Source organism: Raphanus sativus, chromosome 2 (genome assembly GCF_000801105.2).
Source record: "Raphanus sativus cultivar WK10039 chromosome 2, ASM80110v3, whole genome shotgun sequence".
Lineage (NCBI taxonomy): Eukaryota > Viridiplantae > Streptophyta > Magnoliopsida > Brassicales > Brassicaceae > Raphanus > Raphanus sativus.
This window is the reverse complement of record NC_079512.1, coordinates 13,594,068-13,617,344: the sequence shown is the minus strand read 5'-3', so window position 1 is coordinate 13,617,344 and position 23,277 is coordinate 13,594,068. Positions and strand designations below refer to the sequence as shown.

At 44.4% G+C, this 23,277-nt stretch overlaps 2 protein-coding genes across 2 annotated transcripts; both read right to left on the bottom strand.

The window, feature by feature from the left end:
- Positions 1–4,299: 4,299 nt before the first annotated feature.
- On the bottom strand, positions 4,300–5,796 carry LOC130508553 (uncharacterized). Its single transcript, XM_057004118.1, has 2 exons — positions 5,166–5,796; positions 4,300–4,685 (listed from the first exon to the last, which is right to left on the bottom strand). Exons 1-2 carry the CDS (start codon positions 5,794–5,796, stop codon positions 4,300–4,302), a joined length of 1,017 nt encoding a protein of 338 aa, XP_056860098.1.
- A 15,444-nt stretch (positions 5,797–21,240) lies between these two features.
- Positions 21,241–22,523, bottom strand: LOC130508552 (uncharacterized). The gene is made up of 2 exons (XM_057004117.1): positions 22,348–22,523; positions 21,241–22,120 (listed from the first exon to the last, which is right to left on the bottom strand). The coding sequence occupies exons 1-2, from the start codon at positions 22,521–22,523 to the stop codon at positions 21,241–21,243; spliced, it is 1,056 nt and encodes a 351-aa protein (XP_056860097.1).
- Positions 22,524–23,277: the final 754 nt, after the last annotated feature.

Genomic DNA, 23,277 nt, shown 5'->3' with positions numbered 1-23,277 from the left:
GGACAAATAAATAGGCGCAGGACCCGGTCAAAGGGGAGCTGTTACAAATCCCTCAAGTCACGGAGGAGATCTCGGGAACCAGTTGGTAGCGACCAAAGGGGGCCTGAGGCTATTTAAAGAAGACATCAAACAAAAATCAAGGGATCCGCATTCTCTACGATTCATACACATTAGCTCTTAAACACTATTATCTCTTTGTAATCTCAAAAACATTCCTTGTAAACAATTCTTATCAAGAATCAATAAAATCATTCTTTCATCCTATAAAGTTCTTACGGGATTCAGCCCACGCTTTCTTCCCAAATAAACTTTAACCTGACCTAAAAATCAGGAGGTGAGTTTAATCCCTCACAGGAGAGGTACCAAGTATTTGATCATGTTTGCTTTGTTGATTATGCGTCTCGTGCATTGCATTGTACATTCAAAATGCATAGAAAAACCATAAAAAATAAAAATTTTGAAAAGTGCATATAGAATCATGTAGTTGCATCACTTGCATTCTTAGGATTGAGTCTAGATCATATATGTTGCATTCACTTGCATATGGAGCAGCTGTTGATAATGCCTTGTTAAGAACACTTGTTTGCACTGAATTTGACACCCTAGCTAAACATATTAAGTAGCTTAAGCATCTTTTGAAAGCCTTGCATGCTTCGTGCCTTGAAAACTCTTCCTGAAACATGTTTGCTTGCTTGATATTGGCATTGTTCTCGAAACCAGCTCCAACCTGAATCTTGAGTTAAATGAACTTAATCTCTCTTGCATACGGGCATTTGCATACTTGATCATGGATCTCATACACATTTGGGTTATCTTTTCCATTGAACCACTCTTTGTTAACCCAAATGGCACTCCCTTACCCTAAAACCCTTACCATTCTTTGAAGCCTACATTGATTTGCATGAGTGAGGCCTATTTTGATAGTTTGTCATGTGCAAAATCTTGAGAGTATTGGGAGCGACATGGATTTGTTCCCATCTCTTGCTAGCATAGGGTCATCATTTGAGCTAGCTTCTAGGATGGTGAGTGGGTGTATGTTTCTTAAAGGTTTAATGTTTTGGGTTTGGAGTGTGAGAAAGATGAGCAATAGAGTGTTATGAGAAAGAAAAGCCCTAAGAACCTAGAATAGAAAGAAAAGAAAGCTCTTGTTTGTATTGTTTGAGACCTTCTCCCTATATTAAAAAAGAACAAAAAAGAACAAAAAAAGAACAAAAAAAAAAGAAAAGAAAAAGAAGATTCAAAAAGATAGCGGGAAGGGAAAATAAAAAGAGTTTTGAGCTTAGAAAAGAGAATAACAGGTCCTTAGTGATTAAATCATAAGAAAAGAGAGTTGTTCATTAGGTGAGTGATGTGAGTGTTTGTTATTTTGGGGTATGGGATGAATGAAAGGGGTGTAGAATTTGTAATTACTTAGGAATGGGTAGAATGATTTGGATGAATCCATGTATGCATGAATTGCTCCTAGTCTTAGATAAATTTTGCATAATGATCAAGCTCCTTGATTCTTGAGTGATTACCACCTTAAAATGATGCATTGAACCCTCCTTTTTCATCCATATTAGACCATTTGATCACCTAGCCAAATGATTGAGATCATGTGCCCATTTGTGAGAATTCACCTTGTGTGTGTGTGTGAATCAATGTGAGGGCTGGTTAAGAAGACTTGTTGGTTGATGAGTATTGCATCTTGTGTAAGGGTATAAGAGCATTGATAGGCCTAGAGAAGCTAGAGTATAATAAGAGAGTTTGCTCATGCTATTTGCTATGTTTCTTTAGGATGTCAAGTTGAGTGATCTAAGTGTTTCTTTTGCTTATGTGCTCCCACCTTCAAACCTCTCTACATTAGTTTTTTGAAAGTTTACTTGTGGACAAGTAAAGGACTAGTGTGGGGGAGTTGATATCTTGTGTATTTACATGTTTTTAAGCTTCATTCTAGCCCTTATATTGTTCCTTTGCATGCATTTAGAGTGCATTTAGGTTGCATTGCATTACATTTGTCTCTATCAGATATTGGAGATGCTTGTTGGTGACTTTGGAGACATTTGAGGGGTTTTGAGTCAAAAGGGTGAAAGATGAACATGGATGAAGGCCTTAAAGATATCTTTTGAAGCTCAAATTCTGGGAAGACAACGTAAATTGAGTTAGATTTCTAATGGAGGTGGTTTCAAATCATTTGGATCTGTATTGAAGGAGTTATGATCAATCTAATGGAGGCATATCAACCCTGTAGCGACATCAGCATAGCGACCTCGCCTGGTCGTTAAGACGCAACCCGAGCCATCATAGCGACGTGCGTAGCAACTTAACAAGTCGCTATGATGGGAGAAGCCAGAACCCAAGAAATGACTAAGTGTCTGTAGCGACCTCTGCGTAGCGACATGATCACGTCGCTAGGAGGCCACCCGAGTGAGCGTAGCGACCACCATAGCGACTTGCAAAGTCGCTACAGATCCTGAAGAGTTGAAGAGTTCTGTAGCGACCTACCTGTAGCGGGAAGCAAGGTCGTTACGGGCGAAAAAGACTGCTTTTTATTGGGTTGACCAAAGATTGTTGGGTTGACCCATCTCGTTTTTAGACTTCTATAAATACCCTTTAGACCTAATTTTGAGGGATATCTTGTTTTCTCTCTAAACACATTGCTATTTTGGTGAAAGATTAAATCTTTAGCTTCTTTTCATCTCTATCTCTTGTGTTTATTGATCAATCTTGACCACTAAGTATGATTAACCTTCAATCATCCATGGGTTTTGGGTTATTCATGTCTATTAGTGAGTAGTTACCTTTTGGATTCATGGGCTAGGGTGATTAAGTGAAGATCTAGGGTGTTTAGTGTTAGATCTTTTGTTTCCTTGCTTGTCTACTACTCTTAATGCTAGATTTAAGTTGACCTCTTTAATCTAGAGCTCTAGACATTTCCCACGCACAAGGTGTTTGATGAAATGTCTGAACCAAGTAGAGCTTGCTCTAAACTTGCCTTACACAAAGACCATTGTGTTAATGGAGTTTAGATAGTTAATAGACTCATCCCTAATGATTGCTTAGATCTTTTAGGCTCAAAGACCTTTGATGTCTAGTTGATTAAAGCAAATAAGCATTCTTCTTGACCATAGAGCTTGCTTATTTCAGTGTTCTAGATTTAAGGAAGTATTTTGATTGAAAGTTTGCCACTCTTAGATTGGATCTTAATCACTTAAAGTCAAATGCCTAGCCCCATGAGTCCTATTGTCCTTGATTGATTGAAAGCTTGTTTCTTTACTGCATTTTAGCATAGTTCTAGTTCATATCATCATTCAAAACCTGATTGAACTTAGATTAAGCATGGATTTGTATTCTCAGTGCATTGAAATCACTTAGGATTGATTCGACATCTCATATACTACTTCATTTGATAGGGACCCTTGAAAAGTCCTTTTATCACCACTACCTATCTGTTATTCAGAAACCGCACTCTGCTCCCCGGAGGTATAGGCCACTCTCATGAATCTCAATGCTGCACTCTACCTTTCTGCAGAAAAAGTCACGCTCAGACTTACTGTGGTCTGGTGTGGGCCTGCCCCGCGGAGAGACTTCACACTAGACACACTACTTTCCACGTCTGGATAAGTCTTAAGTTTGGGTGCTAACCTGTTTTTTCGCACATTTGCTCCCTGCATATCAGCCGTCAGCATCTGATTACAGTACTTTGTAGTGTACATCATGCCCCCCGCATGTATTTAGCTCGTAGCGTCTTTAATGCAGGGTTTGGGTAGCACTAGTACGGTGGTCCCCACATAAATTTTGGTCTTATAGCCTTTACGCAGGGCCCGAGGTGCAGACAATGTAATAGGGTTGATCAGACCTGTTCTCTATATGTCGTACACCCATGTGAGTAGTCTCACTAGTATATAGGGTTTGCTAAGATCTAAGGTCCCTTAGGGCCTGACCTAGCTAGTATGCCCCTTTAAGTACATTGGAGTTCCTATTACCTCTTTAGCCGTAAATAATAATGTATTTTATAAGCTTAGTCCGGAGACGTTATCGCATACATAGGAGTAGGAAACCAGTGTACTTAAATATATCATAATAATAGTACTAGTATATAAAGCCTGATCCGGGGACCTTACTTTAGAAGTGATAGAATTTGAAGTGCAAGGCGTTCCAGCAGTTGGGTTGGACCTTACCGTCGCTGTCTTCCAGCTTATAGGCTCCTGCCCCTTGCACATCTATTACCTTATAGGGACCCTCCCATCCAGGAGCGAGTTTTCCGGCTGATTTGTCCCTTGTGTGGTCACAGACTCGCCTTAGGACCCAGTCCCCTTTCTAGAAGGTGCTGTATCTGACCTTCTTGTTATAGCTCTTGGCTACTTTCAACTGGTAGGATACGTTTATAAGGCGGGCCGCCTCTCTCTTTTCATCGAGTAGGTCTAGACTCAGGGACATTAGCTCGTTGTTCTCCTCCTCAGAGAGGAATTCAGAGACCGTGGTCCTTATGTGCACCTCCGTGGGTATTACCGCTTCAGCACAATAAACAAGTGAGAAGGAAGTCTCCTGGGTGGCCGTCTTCGGAGTGGTCCGATAGACCCAGAGTACTCTGTGCAGCTCTTCTGCCCATCGCCCATGGGCGTCTTCTAGGCACTTCTTGAGCATATTCACCACCGTCTTGTTAGTGGACTCGGCTTGACCGTTTGATTGGGGATGTCGTGGTGCTGAATAGGAGAGTTTGGTATTCCAGTCCTTAAAGAACTTTCGGAAGTTGTAGCTCGTGAACTGGGGTCCGTTGTCTGTGACGATCTCATGAGGGGTTCCGAAGCGTGTGATCACGTGGGTCCATAGGAATTTCCTAATCTGGAGATCCGTTATCTTGGCTAGTGCTTCAGCTTCCACCCACTTTGTGAAGTAAGCTTCCACCCACTTTGTGAAGTAATCGGTCACGACTAGGAGGAAGATCTTTTGCCCCGGTGCCATGGGAAATTTCCCTACGATGTCCATGCCCCACTTTCAGAAGGGCCAAGGAGAGGTTAGAGATTTGAGGTTCTCTGGTGGAAGATTGGAGACTGGCGCGTGATTCTGGCATTGGCTACAGAGTTTAGCTTGTTTGAGGGAGTCCCTCGCCATGGTTGGCCAGTAGTACCCAACCCTTCTAGCTCTGAGTACCAAGATTCGACCACATGCGCCCCTTATGTTACTAGACCAATCAACGTACAGCGTCCATTCGCCTTTCTCCCCTTCGCTATCACGAAGCTTTACCTCTTGTTCCAGGGCTGGAAGCATAACAGGAGAGAATTCGGCTACGAAATCTGCCAGGACTTGCGATTTGATAGCCGTTGCAGGTCGGAAGATAACATCGTACTCTCCCAGCTCTATGGCCCATTTTGCTAGTCGTCCAGACACTTCTGGCTTGTGAAGGACTGCTTTGATGGGGAAAGAAGTGACCACCACGATTTGATGAGCCTTGAAGTAGTGGCGTAGCTTTCGGGCCGCATTAACTAAGGCGAGGGCTAGCTTTTCAAGGTGATTATAGCGGGTCTCCGCGTCTAGCAGCGATTTGCTAACGTAGTAGATACAATGCTGTTTCCTTCCTTCCTCCCTTACCAGGACAGCACTGACTGCATGCTCTGATACTGCCAGATAGAGCAGTAGGACTTCCCCTTCCAAGGGCTTTGAGAGGAGAGGTGGAGTAGTGAGATAGTCCTTGAGATCGGATAGGGTTTGCTCACATTTATCAGTCCATTGGAAGTCCTTGGGGTCCTTCAAGGTTTCGAAGAAAGCATGCGACTTGTCAGTTAATCTAGAGATGAACCTACTCAGGGCGGCCATCCTTCATGTCAGCCTTTGAACCTCCTTAACGTTACGAGGGGAAGGTATCACTTGGATTGCTCTTACCTTCTCTGGGTTTTCTTTGATGCCCCTGTGGGTTACTATATACCTCAGGAACTTCCCAGAGCTTACTCTGAATGAGCACTTTGAAGAGTTCAGCTTCATGTTGTACCTCCTGAGAGTGGTGAATGCTTGTTGAAGGTGTGAGATATGGTCTTCAGCGTCTAGGGATTTCACCAGCATATCATCACTATAGACCTCCATGGTCTGTTCTATCTGGTCGGCGAACATCATGTTGACAAGCCTTTGATAGGTTGAACCTGCGTTCTTCAATCCGAAAGGCATGACCTTGTAACAGTATATGCCCGTTGAGGTCATAAACGAGGTCTTCTCTTGGTCGTCAGGATGCATTAGGATCTGGTTATATCCGGAGAATGCATCCATGAAACTCATCAGCTGATGAGCAGCAGTTGCGTCGACCAGCTTGTCGATGTGAGGCAAGGGGAAGGGGTCTTTAGGACAGGATTTGTTGAGGTCCGTGAAGTCGATATAGACTCTCCATTTCCCATTCTTCTTCCTAACGACCACCACGTTAGCTATCCACTCAGGATATTGCACCTCTCGATCTCTGAAAAAGCAAACAAAAGACATGTTTATTGCTACTTGAAACGCACCGTTTTGCTAAGGGTGACAAAAAAGGCGATTTGGCGATTGACGGTTATGGCATGGATACGACGTCTCCGCCGGGCCTTCAAAGGTCTCCGACGAGGTCTACGAGCAACAGAAAGACGCAGAATGATTCAGGGATGAGAGCGAACCTATTGGATGGTGAACAGATTCAGAAAGAGGTTTTGGAAGTATCTAGGAAGGAGGATTTGGAAATGGATGATCTATCGAAGCATAAGGCAAATGATTTGGGGGGATCTGGTGACGGAGGAAGTTCATGGGTTAAGATAGCTCAAGAAAGGAAGGTTCTGAAGAAATATGATCTGAAGATAGTCGAATCGGAGGATGGGAAAGCTGTAGAAATCCCAGATGAGGTGATTGAGAAGGTAGATCTTCTTTGGGAAGACTATCTGATTGGGAAATTTCTTGACACTGCTCCACATGTTGCTAGAGTCCATTCTATTGTTAACAGGATATGGAACCAAGGAGAGCCAAAGAAGCAGATTGATGTTCACATAGTGGATGAAACCACCATGAAATTCAAAGTTCAAAACCCAGCTATGAGAGCTCGAATCTTAAAGGGGGGCATGTGGAACATAGGAAATGTACCGTTGGTGGTGACGAAGTGGACACCAGATGAGCTGAAGGAGAAGCCTGAGATAAAATCAATTCCAATGTGGGTCTATCTCAAGAACGTCCCAATGAACATGTTCTCGTGGCAAGGACTAAGTTTCATTGTGAGTGCAGCTGGCTTTCCGGTTAGATTGCATCCAGAGACAGCCTCTTGCTCTAATTTCAAGTTGGAAAAGATTTTTGTGAACGTTGATTTATCAAAGGAGCTGCCAGACAAAATAAACTTCACAAAGCATGGCAAATCATCTCTGGTGGAATTCATATACCCTTGGTTGCCACAACGATGCAAAATTTGTGGAAAATGGGGACACATGGAGAAAGGCTGCGCTATGAATAAGAAAGATTTGGAAGAAGTTGTTAGCCAAAATAAAAATGATGGAAGCTTGAAGAAGATTATTGATCAGAGTATAAATGATGGAAGTTCGAAGAATAACAACGATGAGGAAGGGATTGGAGAAACTCCTAAAGAAAATCACTCAGAAAGATCAGAAAACAAAGAAGATGAAGAGAACGTAGAAGTACCTAGAGAAAATCTCTCAGGAAAGAAAAGGACAGAAACTGAAGAAGGAGAAATGGTAGAGGAATGGCAAGATGTTACACCAGAAAAGGCTAGTAGAAACGCTATTCTAAAATTTGGTCAAGTTCAGATATTAACTCCATCGAGGTTTTCTCCTTTGGAAGTTAATGAAAAAGGGGAGATGGTTACTGATGTTGAGTTTGAGGAAATTCTGAATGTTACTGAAGAGATAATTGAAGAGGAAGTGGGAAAAACAAAAGAAAAAGATAAGGAGGACAAAGAAGAGTTAGAAATAAACGATGGTAACATGGAGATGAATGGAACAAAAGAACAAACAGAAGTAAATATAGCAGCTGAGAATCAGAATCAGGGTGTTGCGGGGATACAGAATACACAAGAGAACTGGCCTGATTTAGCTAGTGCTTCAAAGATTAGACCGTCTTTGCAAAGGAAAGCAAAAATGATGCATCGAGTGATTTCAAAGCCGGATGGAAATAAGGGGAACCGAAACAAAAAATCTTTCCAATGACAGGTTTCTTTTGGAATGTTCGTGGGTTTAATAAACAATCAAAACATCGAGTTGTAAATAAATGGATTCAAGAAAAAGGTTTACAGTTTGGAGGTCTGTTGGAGACAAGAGTTAAAGAGAATAAATCAGTTCAAATAATATCTGCAGTTTTTCAAGGATGGTCAGCAATGAGCAACTATGAATTCAATAGAAAAGGGAGAATCTGGGTGCTTTGGAGTCCTCAAGTTAGAATGACTCCAGTGTTTAAATCAGATCAGATCATTACAGTTTCTGTGTTACTGGAAGGAGAAGAAGAAGAATTTTTTTGCTCATTTGTCTATGCTGATAATTCTGCAGAAAAAGGAAAGAATTATGGAGAGACATCAAGGATCATCATGATTCAAGGATGTTTAGAAACAAGGAATGGATCATAATGGGAGACTTTAATGAGATTTTGGCGGGAGAAGAACATTCAAACTACCAAGATTCTGATTTAATGACTTCGGGTATGAGAGATTTTGAGAATGTAGTTCAGCATTGCAGACTTTTGGACATGGGTTTTCAAGGTCCAAAGTTTACTTGGTGTAATAAGAGAGATGAAGGTAACATAAATAAGAAGCTTGATCGTTTTTTGGTGAATGAAACTTGGTTGCATAAGCGTACTCAAGCATATGGAGTCTTTGAAGCTGGTGGGATTTCTGATCATCTTCGGGGAAGATTTCATTTGGGGGAAGAAATTGAAAGAAAAAGAAAACCATTTAAGTTCACAAATGTGATTGCAGAAACTCCTGAATTCAAGGAGATAATTGAGAATTATTGGAAGGATACTCAGCCTTTATTTCAGTCAACCTCGGCTCTCTTCAGGTTTTCAAAATATTTAAAAGGTCTGAAGCCTCATATTAGATCTCTGAGTAAAAACAAGTTGGGAATTCTTACAACGAAGGTGAAAGAAGCTTTTCATGATCTCTGCGAGAAACAAGAAAGGGTAATGGCAGCTCCTTCTCAAGAAAATGTTCGTGCTGAGCATGAAGCAGCAGTAAGATGGCAAAGAATCTCAGATATTGAAGAAAAGGTTCTAAAGCAAAGATCAAAATTACATTGGCTGCAAGTTGGAGACAAAAACAACAAAGCTTTTCATACTGCTGCAAAAATAAGAGAGACTAGAAATGCCAATCGAGAGATTAAATGCCATGATGGAAGAGTTGCTACTAAGCAAGAAGATATAAAACAAGAAGCTGAAAGATTTTTTACTGAATTTCTTACTCATGAACCAGTGGATATTGAAGGAAAATCTGTTGAGGATCTTCAGAACATTATCTCTTTTCGCTGTAGTGATGATGAAAGAGCAATTTTGATTAGACCGGTCACAGAGGAGGAGATAAGAGAAGTTGTTTTCAGAATGCCAAGTAACAAATCCCCAGGCCCAGATGGATATACAAGTGAATTCTTTAAATCAGCTTAGGGTGTAATCGGAAAGGATTTTACTACTGCAGTCCAATCTTTCTTCTGTAAAGGCTTTCTTCCTAAGGGACTTAATGCAACAATTCTTGCGCTGATACCGAAGAAAGACAAAGCTCAGGAAATGAAAGATTATAGGCCAATCTCTTGTTGCAATGTTCTTTATAAAGTTATCTCAAAGATCATTGCAAATCGGTTGAAGAGTACTCTGCCCAAATGCATATCTTACAATCAGTCTGCATTCATCAAGGATAGACTACTTGTGGAGAACTTGTTACTAGCAACAGAGATAGTTGTGGGAACCGAAATTCGCACTGTCGATTTTTATTAAGTAAATCAGACGAAAGCTAAGTAAACCTAATTTTCCCTGAAGGTCCGGATTCTCTGCGACAACCAACGACAAGTGATCAAATAAATGCGGAAGGTTTTATAAAGATTTGAGACTGGACCTTAAGGAAGGCTGCCTACGTACCCCTTTCGAGGATCAAGTCGGACGTAGTTCAGTTGGAAGGGTTTGAACAAGAGATCGAACTGCCTGGCGGAGTTCGTCTAGTACGAGCGTTAGTCATAGAAACGGGCATGTCGAGAATAATGCCTAGGGTTTCTATGTGCGGAACTCTAAGTAAAAGGATTGTTAGATCCTTCCGAGGGAGACATGAGTCTGCGGACAAGATAAAAATAGAACGAGAGGCGGCCGGATGTTCTAGGTCCTGCCTCTGCTAGTCTACCGCCTAAATTCTAAGTTCTTAAGCTAACAGGAGCTCCCTAGGTCTCCAATCTCGGATTTGCTTTCCCTCTAGGATTTTTGCTCCTCTGCCCCCTTTGCTTCTCTCCTCAAGCTGCTTTATATACTCCTCCTTATGACGGTCTATTCTCCTTTTGGACCGCGAAGCGGGCTTTTTCCATTTTCGTCGGCCTTCATGTTTATCGGGAAACTTGACATTTATCTTCGGGAAACTTGACATTTATCCTTCGGGAAATTTAGCATTTATTTTGTTATGTAAAGATAAACGTAAATCGTCGTATCTATCTCAGATAATCGTAAGCGGACTGTCCGATCGCGTTTGGTCCCTTTCGGGCCGTCTCTAGGACTTCTGTTGTTTTCTACGATTTCTTCGGAAGATCTTCAATCCTTCGTAGAGTTGATATGAGTGGTGTCTTAAGATAACCATCACTGTTTCGCACGAAGAATTTAAGATCTTCCTTCCCGTTGATATCTTACGAGTTTCCGAAGTGTTTCCGACGATCTTTGTTTGGAGTAAGAACGGGAGATTTGTACGCGGAATCTCAACGATTCGTTCCGCGAAAACTTGGGAAAGACGCAAAGTACAGACTTCTGACGGCCGGGGCCTAGAACTTATGCACGGAAGCTTGTCGCCCGACGACCCGAGCCAGCACGGGGCTAGCCGCCCGGCGGCCATGGCCAGCACGGGCGCTAGCCGCCGGCGGCCACGGCCAGCACGGGGGCTTGCCGCCCGGCGGCCACGGCCAGCACGGGCGCTAGCCGCCGGCGGCCACGGCCAGCACGGGGGCTAGCCGCCCGGCGGCCACGGCCAGCACGGGCGCTAGCCGCTTGGCGGCCACGGCCAGCACGGGCGCTAGCCGCCGGCGGCCACGGCCAGCACGGGGGCTAGCCGCCCGGCGGCCAGAACCAGCACGGGGGCAAGCCACCCGGCACCTGCATCTCGGCGAGGGCTTCGATTTGATATCTTGCTTGTTTTCTGGGTCCTCACGGTTTGAGAGAACGGGCTCTTTGAAGTTTCCCAGCGGCCAGGACCAGCACGGGGGCTAGCCGCCTGGCAGCCAGAGCCAGCACTAGGGCTACCGCCCGGGACCTGCGTCTCGGCGAGGGCTTCGATTTGATATCTTGCTCATTTTCTGGGTCCTCACGGTTTGAGAGAACGGACTCTTTGAAGTTTCAAGGCGGATTCCTTGTCGTTCGGCCTGTCCAAACTTAGATTACTTCTCGTTTCTTCCGTATACTTTCGTATGGTCGTGTCATATCAGCTACGGACCTAATGTCTTTCGGTTCTTCTTGATTGTATCATCGAAGTTTTACGACTAAATCTGAGTTGGTCTTCTCGTAAAGTTTATCGTGTAAAACAAGAACGATCGACTTTAACATAGGTTTTTTAAGCTATACGACTTGTTTTGCTTTCGACGCTTGTTTTATAGAAAGTCCGCGCACGATAAATATTTTTAGCCGTTGATTTCGAGATAACCGTTTTTGACCCCAACAGTTAGCCCCCCAACCTGTAAGACGCGGAGACGATCTTGCGGGCGGAAGATTATGAGTTGAAAATCAAAATTTTTGGCTAAGAGTATTCCATTGCGGAAATCCACATCACCTTTGATTGGCGATCGTGACGTCGGGAAGACCGTGAGTTCGTTGCTTAATGTGAAGAAAGAGAAGAACATATGTCCTCGAAAGTCCGTCGTCTTCAACAGAAGATTCAGAGTCTCGAGGAGACGGAGACTCGCAACTTCGACTCGATTCTCGCTGGTCTGAAATCTGTGTGCACCCTTGTCCTGGATTCGGAGGGTTCGGAGGACCAGGACCACGCAGTCAAGGATCGCGAAGCCGGCGCATATGAGACATGCAGCGGTGGTGCGACCAATGGAGGCGACGGTGAGACCGTTCCTTCTTTGGGTGAGTTTTGAGGATGAAGTTGATGCTCCGGGGAGCGTCTAGGTTTATCAATCCCATTAGGGATTTTTATTTTGATTGTGTTTCGGCCGTTTAAGAGGCGATGATGTGTATTTGCGGGACTGGCTGTTGGTGTCTTCGAATCCCGGCCTTTTTCAGGGCATCTGTTGAACTCTACGGCTCAATCTTTATAAAATATTAATGTTGCGTTTTCAGAACTTCTGTCTATCGAAGTTAGAGGGACAGGGTGTGAGTTGTCGTCTCATTCCTGCCTCCCTGATGATCACTGTATCCGTCGTTTGTAGAAAGCGAGATTTTTCTGCGGTTTACGATTTACGCGAAAATTCGTGAAAACGTACAGACTTGAGTGAAGAGACAAGTTTTGGGATCCTGCGTCGTTGACGATTTGCCTATGAGATGTTAAGATACCAGCAAGGCTGGGTTTAGGGCAAGACCTAGGTTTACTCTCAGACTGAGGCTGTGCCATGACAAATCGGCTTTCGTTTTGCCTGTTTGAGATTTTAACCTGATTCGTACCGTTTTAAAATCCGCGAAGTGGTATCGGCTTATATGATTTGTCTGGGCACGAATCGAGCTACTTCCTTTATGAAGTGCTGAACCAAATTGGATTTTTTGTATAGCGCGCTATGGGATCCTTGTCGGATGTAAAAGAGCCTACCCTTAGGTGGCTTGTCTGTTTAGGACGTTAGAGTTCGTTTGTTGTGATCATCAACAACGATATGATGCCGTTTAGAAGGCGTTTGAAGGTTTTAATCGAAAAACGAATGTTCAGGCACGAAGCGACGTCTCGCAGTGCTTTGAAGTTTGTTTTTCTTATGTCATAAAGGACTATGGGCTTTTAGAAATCGCGGAATGTTTCCGGGCGATAGTTTATGATTTATTTGGTGGATACTGGATCCATTGTTGAGGCCGTTTAGCGATTGGCGAGTTTGTTTGCGAAGAGTTTTGAAAATTTGGTTTCTGTGTTTGTAAAGAGTTTCGAAAATCCGGTTTCTTCAAAAAACGTGGGATTATACAAGCATACATATTTCAAATGTGTACGAGTTAATTTTCCCTTGTGCCGCATTTCAAATGTTCGCGGGCTTGGAGATGTTTTGCGAATGTCCGTAGTCAGAAACTGTTGTTTCAGTTTGGACGTGCAAGTTATAAAATTTTGATCGAGGAATTAGGACCAGGGGTCGCGTATATTTGACCCAGGGAGAAGTGTCTACCTTTGCTTTGCTTCGCGAAGTTTTGGCCTTCCGGGATTTTAAGGACGACTCGTATAACTCTTGGAGCTTCGTCACGAGTGTTTCTTTTCATGCTTTGTTTACGGGGCGTATAGAACTTAATCAGTCGATGTTAAGTTCAAATTTTTCCGTTAACCGTATGGCTGTTAGGACTGATTTTATTACGAGAAATTTATCGCATGATTTCCGCTTTTGGGCTATGCGACAGAGTTGCTCGCGTAATGGTCACTTGGCGTTTTTTGACAAATCGTGGATTATCGTTTGGCCCTTAAGTGATTGGAGCGGCGATCGTTCAGCTGTTTTGTCTTGGCGTGAAGGCTGTGTTCAGCCGTTTAACCAAGGAGTTGGTAAACGATCAGACCGCGATCCTTTCGCATTAAGGTCATATTGGTTCACGATTGTCCTTAATGATGATGCCGAATTCAGGTCCGGACTTTATGGAAAGACGTAGTTGGCCGAGGGCCGAATAGAGTTCGTCGAGATAGACATGCCAATCATAGCGGAGTTTTCCAAGTTATGGGTGATGGCTTTTCGAAACGATTTTCCACTTTAGGTTTCAGTTATACGATAGATGTTTTGTATAAAGTTTCCTTTGGTCGCATGAAAATTGTTTCATTTTATCCGAGGAAATAAAGTTTAAGGAATCGACGAAGAACACGTTCGGATTCAGTTTTGGGTTATTTCCCGCTTGGACGTAATTTTCCGTATTGCGATGTCGTTTTGCATGAGACCGATCTTGGTTTCCTTGTGCTGTTTTTGTGTAACATGTTTATACGAAAGTAATGGATGACCGGTTTCATGAAGATAGAAAATCGCAGATAGTCAAAGTAGTCTTGTTTCCGTGGTTTACACGGGAAATGTTTCCGCTTTGATTTCGTTTTTTGGCAAAAGTTGCTTCGGGTTACTCATGAAGTTTTACCGAAGGTTATTTCGTTTATTTTGTAGCTCACCGTCGTACCATTAGTCTCACGGAAGCGGAAAGAGTATGCCAAGGATGCGCGGCGATCATTTCTCGGTTTTTCGAGAGATTAGATCGGTTTGCGCGTTCTGCCTAGACAGTCAAGGAACAATAGAATGAAACGGGAAGAAAATGCCTAAGACTTATCTTGCAAGACTATCCACCTAGGTTCTAAGTTCCCTAAATTTTACGGCAGTTTACAAGACGTTCCCATTCCTTTCCTACGAAAAGAAAAATTAAAACCTTGATAAAATTTTCTAAGTCGGACGTACCTTAGTCTCATTGATTACTCGAGATTGCCTCATGTCCGTTCCTCTTTGTCTTCTACCGTTTCATTGTCAAAGGTCTTCGAAAAGTCTGATACTGAATCGAGAATCATTTTTGATGAAACCTGAAGGAACAGTGCAGAATCGTTGCAGAATCATTGAAGCAAAGGGAGGAGAAGTAGGCGAAACTCGAAGAAGTCTAAGGTGGGTAGACAAGTGAAAACGAATGGCAAGATGTCACTTGAGTGGGGCTTCTTGTTTCGTCAAGCTATGAGCGAACTGGTCAGGTCAAGAAGCTTACGATCTTGTTATACTTCACGAATGATGTTTCGTAAAATATTGTCGAGCTTTTATTTAACGAGAGTTATTCAACAAAATGTTGTCGAGTTAATTTTACGGAAACTGTTTCGTAAAATTGGTTTGGATAGTCGTTGGGTCAATCTTTACGAGGATTGGCCGTGCTTGACGAACGTTGTGTCGCCCGACAACCAGCGCAGTACGGGTGCGCTAGTCGTCCGGCGCCTAGAGGCAGCACGGGGGCTAGCCGCCCGGCGGCCAGAGCCGGCACGGGGGCTAGCCGCCCGGCGGCCAGAGCCGGCACGGGGGCTAGCCGCCCGGCGGCCAGGGCCAGTACGGGGCCTAGCCGCCCGGCGGCCAGGGCCAGCACGGGGCTAGCCGCCGGGACTGTGCTTCCTCGCGGGACTTGCCTGTTTTTCTCGGTTTCTCTTGAGTTTTCTTGATCAACACTTGGTTTTTCCGAGGCCCTTCAGGTATCGATTTCATCTTAATCGATCTTGATCCCAGCAAGAAGTCATTTCCTAGAACGTTGTTGATTTTTTATTTTACGAGAGTTATTTTACAAAATGTTGTCGAGTTAATTTTACGAAAAATGTTTTGTAAAATGTTGTCGAGTTTAATCATGCAAAAGCTGTCTTGTAAAATATTATCGAGAATTTATTTTACGAAAGGTGTTCCGTAAAATGTTATCGAATTTTAACATTAGAAACGCTGTTTCTCAAAAAACATTTAAACTCGAAACCCTACTCGCTGAGATTTCTCAAATTCGGTATTTAGACCGTCATACCAGTCTTGGGCTCGATCCTACTCTAAAATCGTATGTGGGCCGTTTAGCCGCGATCCGGGCCCCTTTTGGGCCGTCTTGGGACTTAGACGTTTTTACGATTTTTCCTTAGAAACAGCCGTTGATGTGACGCTGGTTTTTCCGAAAGGAATTTCAATTCCCCGTATAGTTAAGGCGACTAGTGTTCAAGCTAACCATAGCCGTTTTATACGGCAGGTAGGAATCCGTCTCGATGACCAAGTCTTTTATAAATTTTCCCGAAGTCTTTCTTTGATAATCCCAAGCAAGGGGGTTGTGTCCATGGACCCGAGGATCGTGTTGCAGGAATTTGGACGGGGTGCATTGTTGATAGGACCCGAACTTGGTCGGGATGGTCCATTCTCGGGACGTTTGTCTTATATAACTGTTTGCATAAGCGTTGGTCGTAGGAGCAGTCACTGCTGAAGTTGTTTTACCAGCGTCGATGTGAGCTGCGAGTTTGTCTTTCATATTTCCAGACATTACTTTGATCAAGCGTTTTGCGGCCGTAAGAGTAAGAGTAATCCGTCCTCCCCTCCTTCTAGCGCCAAACTGTGGGAACCGAAATTCGCACTGTTGATTTTTATTAAGTAAATCGGAGGAAAGCTAAGTAAACCTAACTTTCCCTGAAGGTCCGGATTCTCTGCGACAACCAACGACAAGTGATCAAATAAATGCGGAAATGTTTTAAGATTTGAGACTGGACCTTAAGGAAGGCTGCCTACGTACCCCTTTCGAGGATCAAGTCGGACGTAGTTCAGTTGGAAGGGTTTGAACAAGAGATCGAACTGCCTGGCGGAGTTCGTCTAGTACGAGCGTTAGTCATAGAAACGGGCATGTCGAGAATAATGCCTAGGGTTTCTATGTGCGGAACTCTAGGTAAAAGGATTGTTAGATCCTTCCGAGGGAGACATGAGTCTGCGGACAAGATGAAAATAGAGCGAGAGGTGGCCGGACGTTCTAGGTCCTGCCTTGCTAGTCTACCGCCTAAATTCTAAGTTCTTAAGCTAACAGGAGCTCTCTAGGTCTCCAATCTCGGATTTGCTTTCCCTCTAGGATTTTTGCTCCTCTGCCCCCTTTGCTTCTCTCCTCAAGCTGCTTTATATACTCCTCCTTATGACGGTCTATTCTCCTTTTGGGCCACGAAGCGGGCTTTTTCCATTTTCGTCGGCCTTCATGTTTATCGGGAAACTTGACATTTATCTTCGGGAAACTTGACATTTATCCTTCGGGAAATGTAAATCGTCGTATCTATCTCAGATAATCGTAAGCGGACTGTCTGATCGCGTTTGGTCCCTTTCGGGCCGTCTCTAGGACTTCCGTTGTTTTCTACGATTTCTTCGGAAGATCTTCAATCTTTCGTAGAGTTGAGATGAGTGGTGTCTTAAGATAACCATCACTGTTTCGCACGAAGAATTTAAGATCTTCCTTCCCGTTGATATCTTACGAGTTTCCGAAGTATTTCCGACGATCTTTGTTTGGAGTAAGAACGGGAGTTTTGTACGCGGAATCTCAACGATTCGTTCCGCGAAAACTTGGGAAAGACGCAAAGTACAGACTTCTGACGGCCGGGGCCTAGAACTTATGCACGGAAGCTTGTCGCCCGACGACCCGAGCCAGCACAGGGCTAGCCGCCCGGCGGCCATGGCCAGCATAGGCGCTAGCCGCCGCCGGCCACGGCCAGCACGGGGGCTAGCCGCCCGGCGGCCACGGCCAGAACGGGTGCTAGCCGCCGGCGGCCACGGCCAGCACGGGGGCTAGCTGCCCGGCGCCACGGCCAGAACGGGCGCTAGCCGCCGGCGGCCACGGCCAGCACGGGGGCTAGCCACCCGGCGGCCGGCGGCTACGGCCAGCACGGGCGCTAGCCGCCGGCGGCCAGGACCAGCACAGGGGCAAGCCGCCCGGCACCTGCATCTCGGCGAGGGCTTCGATTTGATATCTTGCTCGTTTTCTGGGTCCTCACGGTTTGAGAGAACGGGCTCTTTGAAGTTTCCCGGCGGCCAGGACCAGCACGGGGGCTAGCCGCCCGGCAGCCAGAGCCAGCACTGGGGCTAGCCGCCGGGGACCTGCGTCTTGGCGAGGGCTTCGATTTGATATCTTGCTCATTTTCTGGGTCCTCACGGTTTGAGAGAACGGGCTCTTTGAAGTTTCAAGGCGGATTCCTTGTCGTTCGGCCTGTCCAAACTTAGATTACTTCTCGTTTCTTCCGTATACTTTCGTATGGTCGTGTCATATCAGCTACGGACCTAATGTCTCTCGGTTCTTCTTGATTGTATCATCGAAGTTTTACGACTAAATTTGAGTTGGTTTTCTCGTAAAGTTTATCGTGTAAAACAAGAACGATCGACTTTAACATAGGTTTTTAAGCTATACGACTTGTTTTGCTTTCGACGCTTGTTTTATGGAAAGTCCGCGCACGATAAATATTTTTAGCCGTTGATTTCGAGATAACCGTTTTTGACCCCAACAATAGTCAAAGATTATCACAAAGAAGATGTCTCTCCTCGGTGTGCAATGAAGATTGATCTTGCAAAAGCTTTCGACTCAGTAAGCTGGTCTTTTCTTTTGAATACGTTGAAAGCGCTGCATCTTCCTGACGAGTTTATCCATTGGATAAAACTTTGTGTTTGTACAGCCTATTTTTCGGTTCAGATTAATGGAGAGCTTGCAGGGTTTTTTCAAAGTAAAAGGGTTTTGAGACAAGGCTGTGCACTATCTCCTTATCTTTTCGTCATATGCATAAACGTTCTTTCTGGTATGCTTGATAAGGCAGTTGAAAAGCAACAGATTGGCTATCATCCAAGATGCAAGAATATCCTTCTCTCACACCTTTGTTTTGCAGACGACTTTGTTGGTCTTCACTGATGGAACAAAAAGATCAATTGAGGGGTTCTCAGTGTTTTCAGAGAGTTTGAAAGCTGCTCAGGGTTGAAGATAAGCCTAGAAGTCCACTTTATACACTGCAGGATCAATGAGAACACTAAAGATGATATTCTTACGACTTTTCCTTTTGCTTCAGGCAGTCTTCCAGTTAGATATCTGGGGTTACCACTTCTCACCAAGCGCATGACAGTTAACGATTACTTACCACTGGTTGAAAAAGTCAGAAAGAAAATGAACTCTTGGACAGGAAGACTTCTCTCTCACGCTGGTCGTTTGCAGCTCATCAAATCTGTCATAACAAGCTTAGCAAATTTCTGGATGGCAGCATTTAGACTTCCTAGTGAATGTTTAAAAGAGATTGAAAGACTTTGCTCTGCTTTTCTCTGGTCAGGTCCTGATCTAAAGACAACAAAAGCAAAAGTTAGTTGGCAGGATCTCTGTTTTCCTAAAGAAGAGGGTGGGCTGGGACTTAGAACTCTAAAGGAACTGAATAAGGTTTTTGGTATGAAACTCATCTGGAGATTAATGGCTGAGAATTCTCTATGGGTTCGATGGTCCAATGCTACTTAATTCGAAAAAGCTCCTTTTGGTCAATAAAAGAAAATACTAGCTCAGGCTCATGGGTTTGGAGGAAACTCTTAAAGCTACGAGGTCTAGCAAAACAGTTCATAAAGAAGGAAGTTAGAAATGGAGAATGCACATCTTTCTGGTACGACAGATGGTCCAAATTCGACACTTTAAAGGATCTTCTTGGCGAAAGAGGACCGCTGGAGTTTGGTGTTCCTGATCATTACTCTGTTGCCGAAGCAAAAAGAATTAGACGAAGAAGAAGAAACCACAGAATTGATATTCTGAACCAGATTGAAGAAGAGCTAACTAATTTTGGAAATGATCAAGATGACGATATTGTGCTATGGAAGCATTCGGAAAGCAGATACAGAAATACTTTTTCCACAAGCAAGACTTGGAATCAAATTCGAAGCATAAGATCGACTTGCGTGTGGCACAAGGCAGTCTGGTTTTCTCAACACACTCCTAAACAAGCTTTCATAATGTGGATTGCTCTGAAAGAAAGGCTGCAGACGACTGATAGAATTCAACAGTGGAATAGATCCATAAACACAAATTGCGTTTTGTGTAATGAAGAGTGTGAATCTTGTGGTCATCTCTTCTTTGATTGCCGATACTCTGGAATGATCTGGAAAAAGCTAATGGAGGGTTTGATGCGTGAGGATTTTACAGTGAAGTGGAGTGATCTAATAGCTATAGCCTCGAAGCTATGGCTAACTCCTATTAAGACTTTCATTCTTTGCTATGCTCTTCAACCCACAATGTATACAATCTGGTGGGAACATAACGCTCGTAGACATGGAGAGAAGCCAAGGGATGAAAACTTGTGGAAAAGAATATTAGACTGAAGCTTCTGTCTCTAAAAGGGAGAGGTGACTACTATGAGGAAGGTCTGATAACTTGGTTTAGTGTTTAACCAAATTCGTATTTCTGAGAAGAGTGGAGCTTTGGAGTTTATCTATATTGCGACTACCTGGAAGACTTGAGAAGAATCTGGTTGTTGATTAATTGATTTGAAGTCTGCGTTTCCAAGAGAGAGAAGAAGGGTCCTTCCCATTTCGAAAATCTGTCTTTGATCTTGAGAAGTCTTGAAGATGCTTAGTTTGAGAAGTAGAGTTTCCCTTGCTATGGTGTTTCTTACTCTTTTTCCCTCTCTAGAGTTTTGTCCCAATAGGGTTTTCTCTATTGAGGGTTTTAATGAGGAGAAACTCATAGCATCCCAACCTTGACTTGTTCCATATAGTTAAGGTTGAGGGGAAATTTAGAGTTTTTGATTTTGCTTGTAAAGCAAGTTGGTGTTAGGTTGGTAAAAGAAGAGTTTGTAGTTGTTGTTTCCTTTGCTTTTAAATTTGGTTTGCACTTGTTGTAAAAAAGTTTTTGTTTGAATAAAATTTTACATTCATTCAAAAAAAAAAAGATATTGCACCTCTCGTATGAATCCGGCATCCAGTAGATTCTTGACCTCTTCGTTGATAATTTCATCCCTTTCAGGGGTGAATTTCCTCCTCTTCTGTCTGACAGAGGGATGCATTGGATCCACTTGAAGTTGATGCATGATGACGTCGGGATCAATTCCAGGCATATCCTTGTGAGACCAGGCGAAGCAGTCGGAGTTGGATCTAAAGAAGTCGACCAATCTCCTTCTTAGCCCTTCTGGAAGCTTGGAGCCTATCTTCAAGTTTCGACCCAAGTTCCCTTCTAAGAGTGGAACCTCATCCATCTCTTTCATTTTCGGCTCTTCGGTATGCGGGGCCGGAAGCTTCTTCTATAATTGCTATAAGACTTGCGTCTTTCCCCTTAGGGTGGTCTGATAGCAGGACCTTGTATTTTCCTGATCTCCCTTGACCGCCTTAATGCCCCAGGGAGTTGGAAACTTGACCAGCTGATGCTGAGTTGAAGGTACGGCTCTCATGTCGTGGATCCAAGGCCTTCCTAGTATCACGTTATACGATGAAGGGCAGTCGACGACTAGGAACTTTGTGGCCTGGTTTATCCCTCGGCATACACTGGGAGAAGAACTTCTCCTAAGGTTTGCTTTACTTCTCCACTGAAGCCTACAAGGGGAGTCGCCTTTCTAGTTAGGGCCGTAGGTTCTAACCCTAGGTCGGCGTAGGCCGAGTGGAAGATATTGTTGCTGAAGCTCCCATTGTCGACCAGTATTCGCTTGACAAAGCAGTTTGCTATGGTAAGTGAAATGACAAGGGAATCGTGGTGAGGAGCAAGGACCTTCTCCTGCTCCCTTGCAGTGAAGCTGATCTCATCCGTTCCGAGGAGGAGGCGCTTAGGACCCTCAGCCCCTTGGCCGTTCCTGGCGTTGCGAGCACTTCTCTTGATAGCAGCATTACTGATTCCGCTTACTTCCGATCTGCCTGAGATGACATGGATCACTAGGTCTTGGTGTGGTGGCAATGCGGGAGCTGTTTCGGTAAGGATACCGGGACCTTCTTTATTCAGAGGGTTCTTGGCTTTGTCTGAAAGGAACTCCCTTAGGTGGCCTTTCTTGAGAAGCTTGGCGACTTCTATCTTCAGGGCTATGCAATCTTCCGTAGTGTGACCATGGTCACTATGGAACTCGCACCACCTCTTGGGATTTCGATTAGCCTCTGAGGCCTTCATATTAGGGGGCCATTTGACTTGAAGACCCATTTGTCGCAGGACACCGATTAGCTTCGGCTTTGATATCGCAAGATGAGAGATATCGGGCCATGTAGATACCATCATTCCTTCGGATCTAGGCAAAGGGCGATGTTGATATCTGCCCCTGCTCGGGTTGCTAGTCTCCCTAGCGGACTTAGGATGAGAGGGCTCATCGCGATCGTTCCTAGTTGGCTTTGAGGAATTCTGATCATACTTTTGATAGGTCTTGGCCCTACTTGCAACATCTTATTCCCATCATACTTGAGCCCAAGCACGGGACAATACATCCTCCATAGTCCTGCACTTGTATTTAATTAGCTCCTTGTAGAGATCTCCCTCCGGGAGCAGACCTCGCTTGAAGGCCGAGATGGTCGTATCAGCGTTGCACTCAAGGATAGCCACCTTCTCTTGGTTGAAGCGTGCTATGTAGGAACGAAGGGGTTCGTTCCTATGCTATACCACTGGAGAGCAGGGCCAGTGAAGGTCGATCCGAATCCCTTGCACATGGTGGCTTCTCGTGCATCTCGGGGGATTGCTACGGCTAGCACGCGTTGCTTGTACTGAGAAATGTGATTGTCAGGATCTCCTGTTCCTTCGTACATCTTTATGCTTGGAAAGGTGAACTTGCGAGGCATTTCCACCGAGGCAATCTCCTCTATGAAAGGTGTATCGGAGTAGGACCCTGGATTACTCCTTCGAATAGGGGGAGCTTGTTGCACCTCAGGACGTGGACCAGGACGTGACACAGCCCCAGCATGGAGATTAGGACGACCAGATCAGTTCAGTCGAGGTTCATCCATCCGGCCGCACCAGACAGACTGACCGAGCAGTGTACCGGATCGACCCGCGTACTCCCGGGAAGGACCTTAGGCTGGATCCACGACCAGATGACCAAACTGATCAACCCACACACCTTCTTTCCCGCCCTACTTGCCAATCTAAGACCAACAGTCAAGCCAGAACCCACGTTGATCGAGAGGAACCCGATTCAGGCCACAGCCTATCTCTTTTGGCCCGTTTGGTTTGTACCACTCACCCGGACGGTCATGCTCTTGATCTGATCGACCAGTTTGATTCTTTCTTGGGTTTTGATGACTCCAATCCATCTAAGGCAAGGATTCTTAAGCTCTCTAAAGATTTGGGTAAAGTGAAGTCTTCATCCGTTCATGATGGTTCGATCATCACCCACGCGGACAGTCCGTTGTGTGTCCTTCTCCTTACTGTGATGGAACCGATCATCACGGACGCACCTAGACACTCTGATGTATCTGGACCAGTCAACATCTGAGACCATGCTTTGACCTGTCTTCCTTGCTTTCCACACTTTGACTAGATCTAGTCAAATTTATGTTTTCTATGCATTGTTTTATGCACTTTTCTTTATTTCTC

What these genes read in the sequence shown, in the direction of transcription:
- LOC130508553 (XM_057004118.1), bottom strand. Translation starts at nt 5,796, where the DNA reads ATGGCCGCCCTGAGTAGGTTCATCTCTAGATTAACTGACAAGTCGCAT. An exon ending in GCTGTACGTTGATTGGTCTA is followed by an intron (nt 4,686 to 5,165) that starts GTAACATAAGGG and finishes TCTCCTATTCAG; the next exon opens with CACCACGACATCCCCAATCA.
- LOC130508552 (XM_057004117.1), bottom strand. Translation starts at nt 22,523, where the DNA reads ATGCCTCGCAAGTTCACCTTTCCAAGCATAAAGATGTACGAAGGAACA. An exon ending in ACTGGCCCTGCTCTCCAGTG is followed by an intron (nt 22,121 to 22,347) that starts GTATAGCATAGG and finishes TGTTGCAAGTAG; the next exon opens with GGCCAAGACCTATCAAAAGT.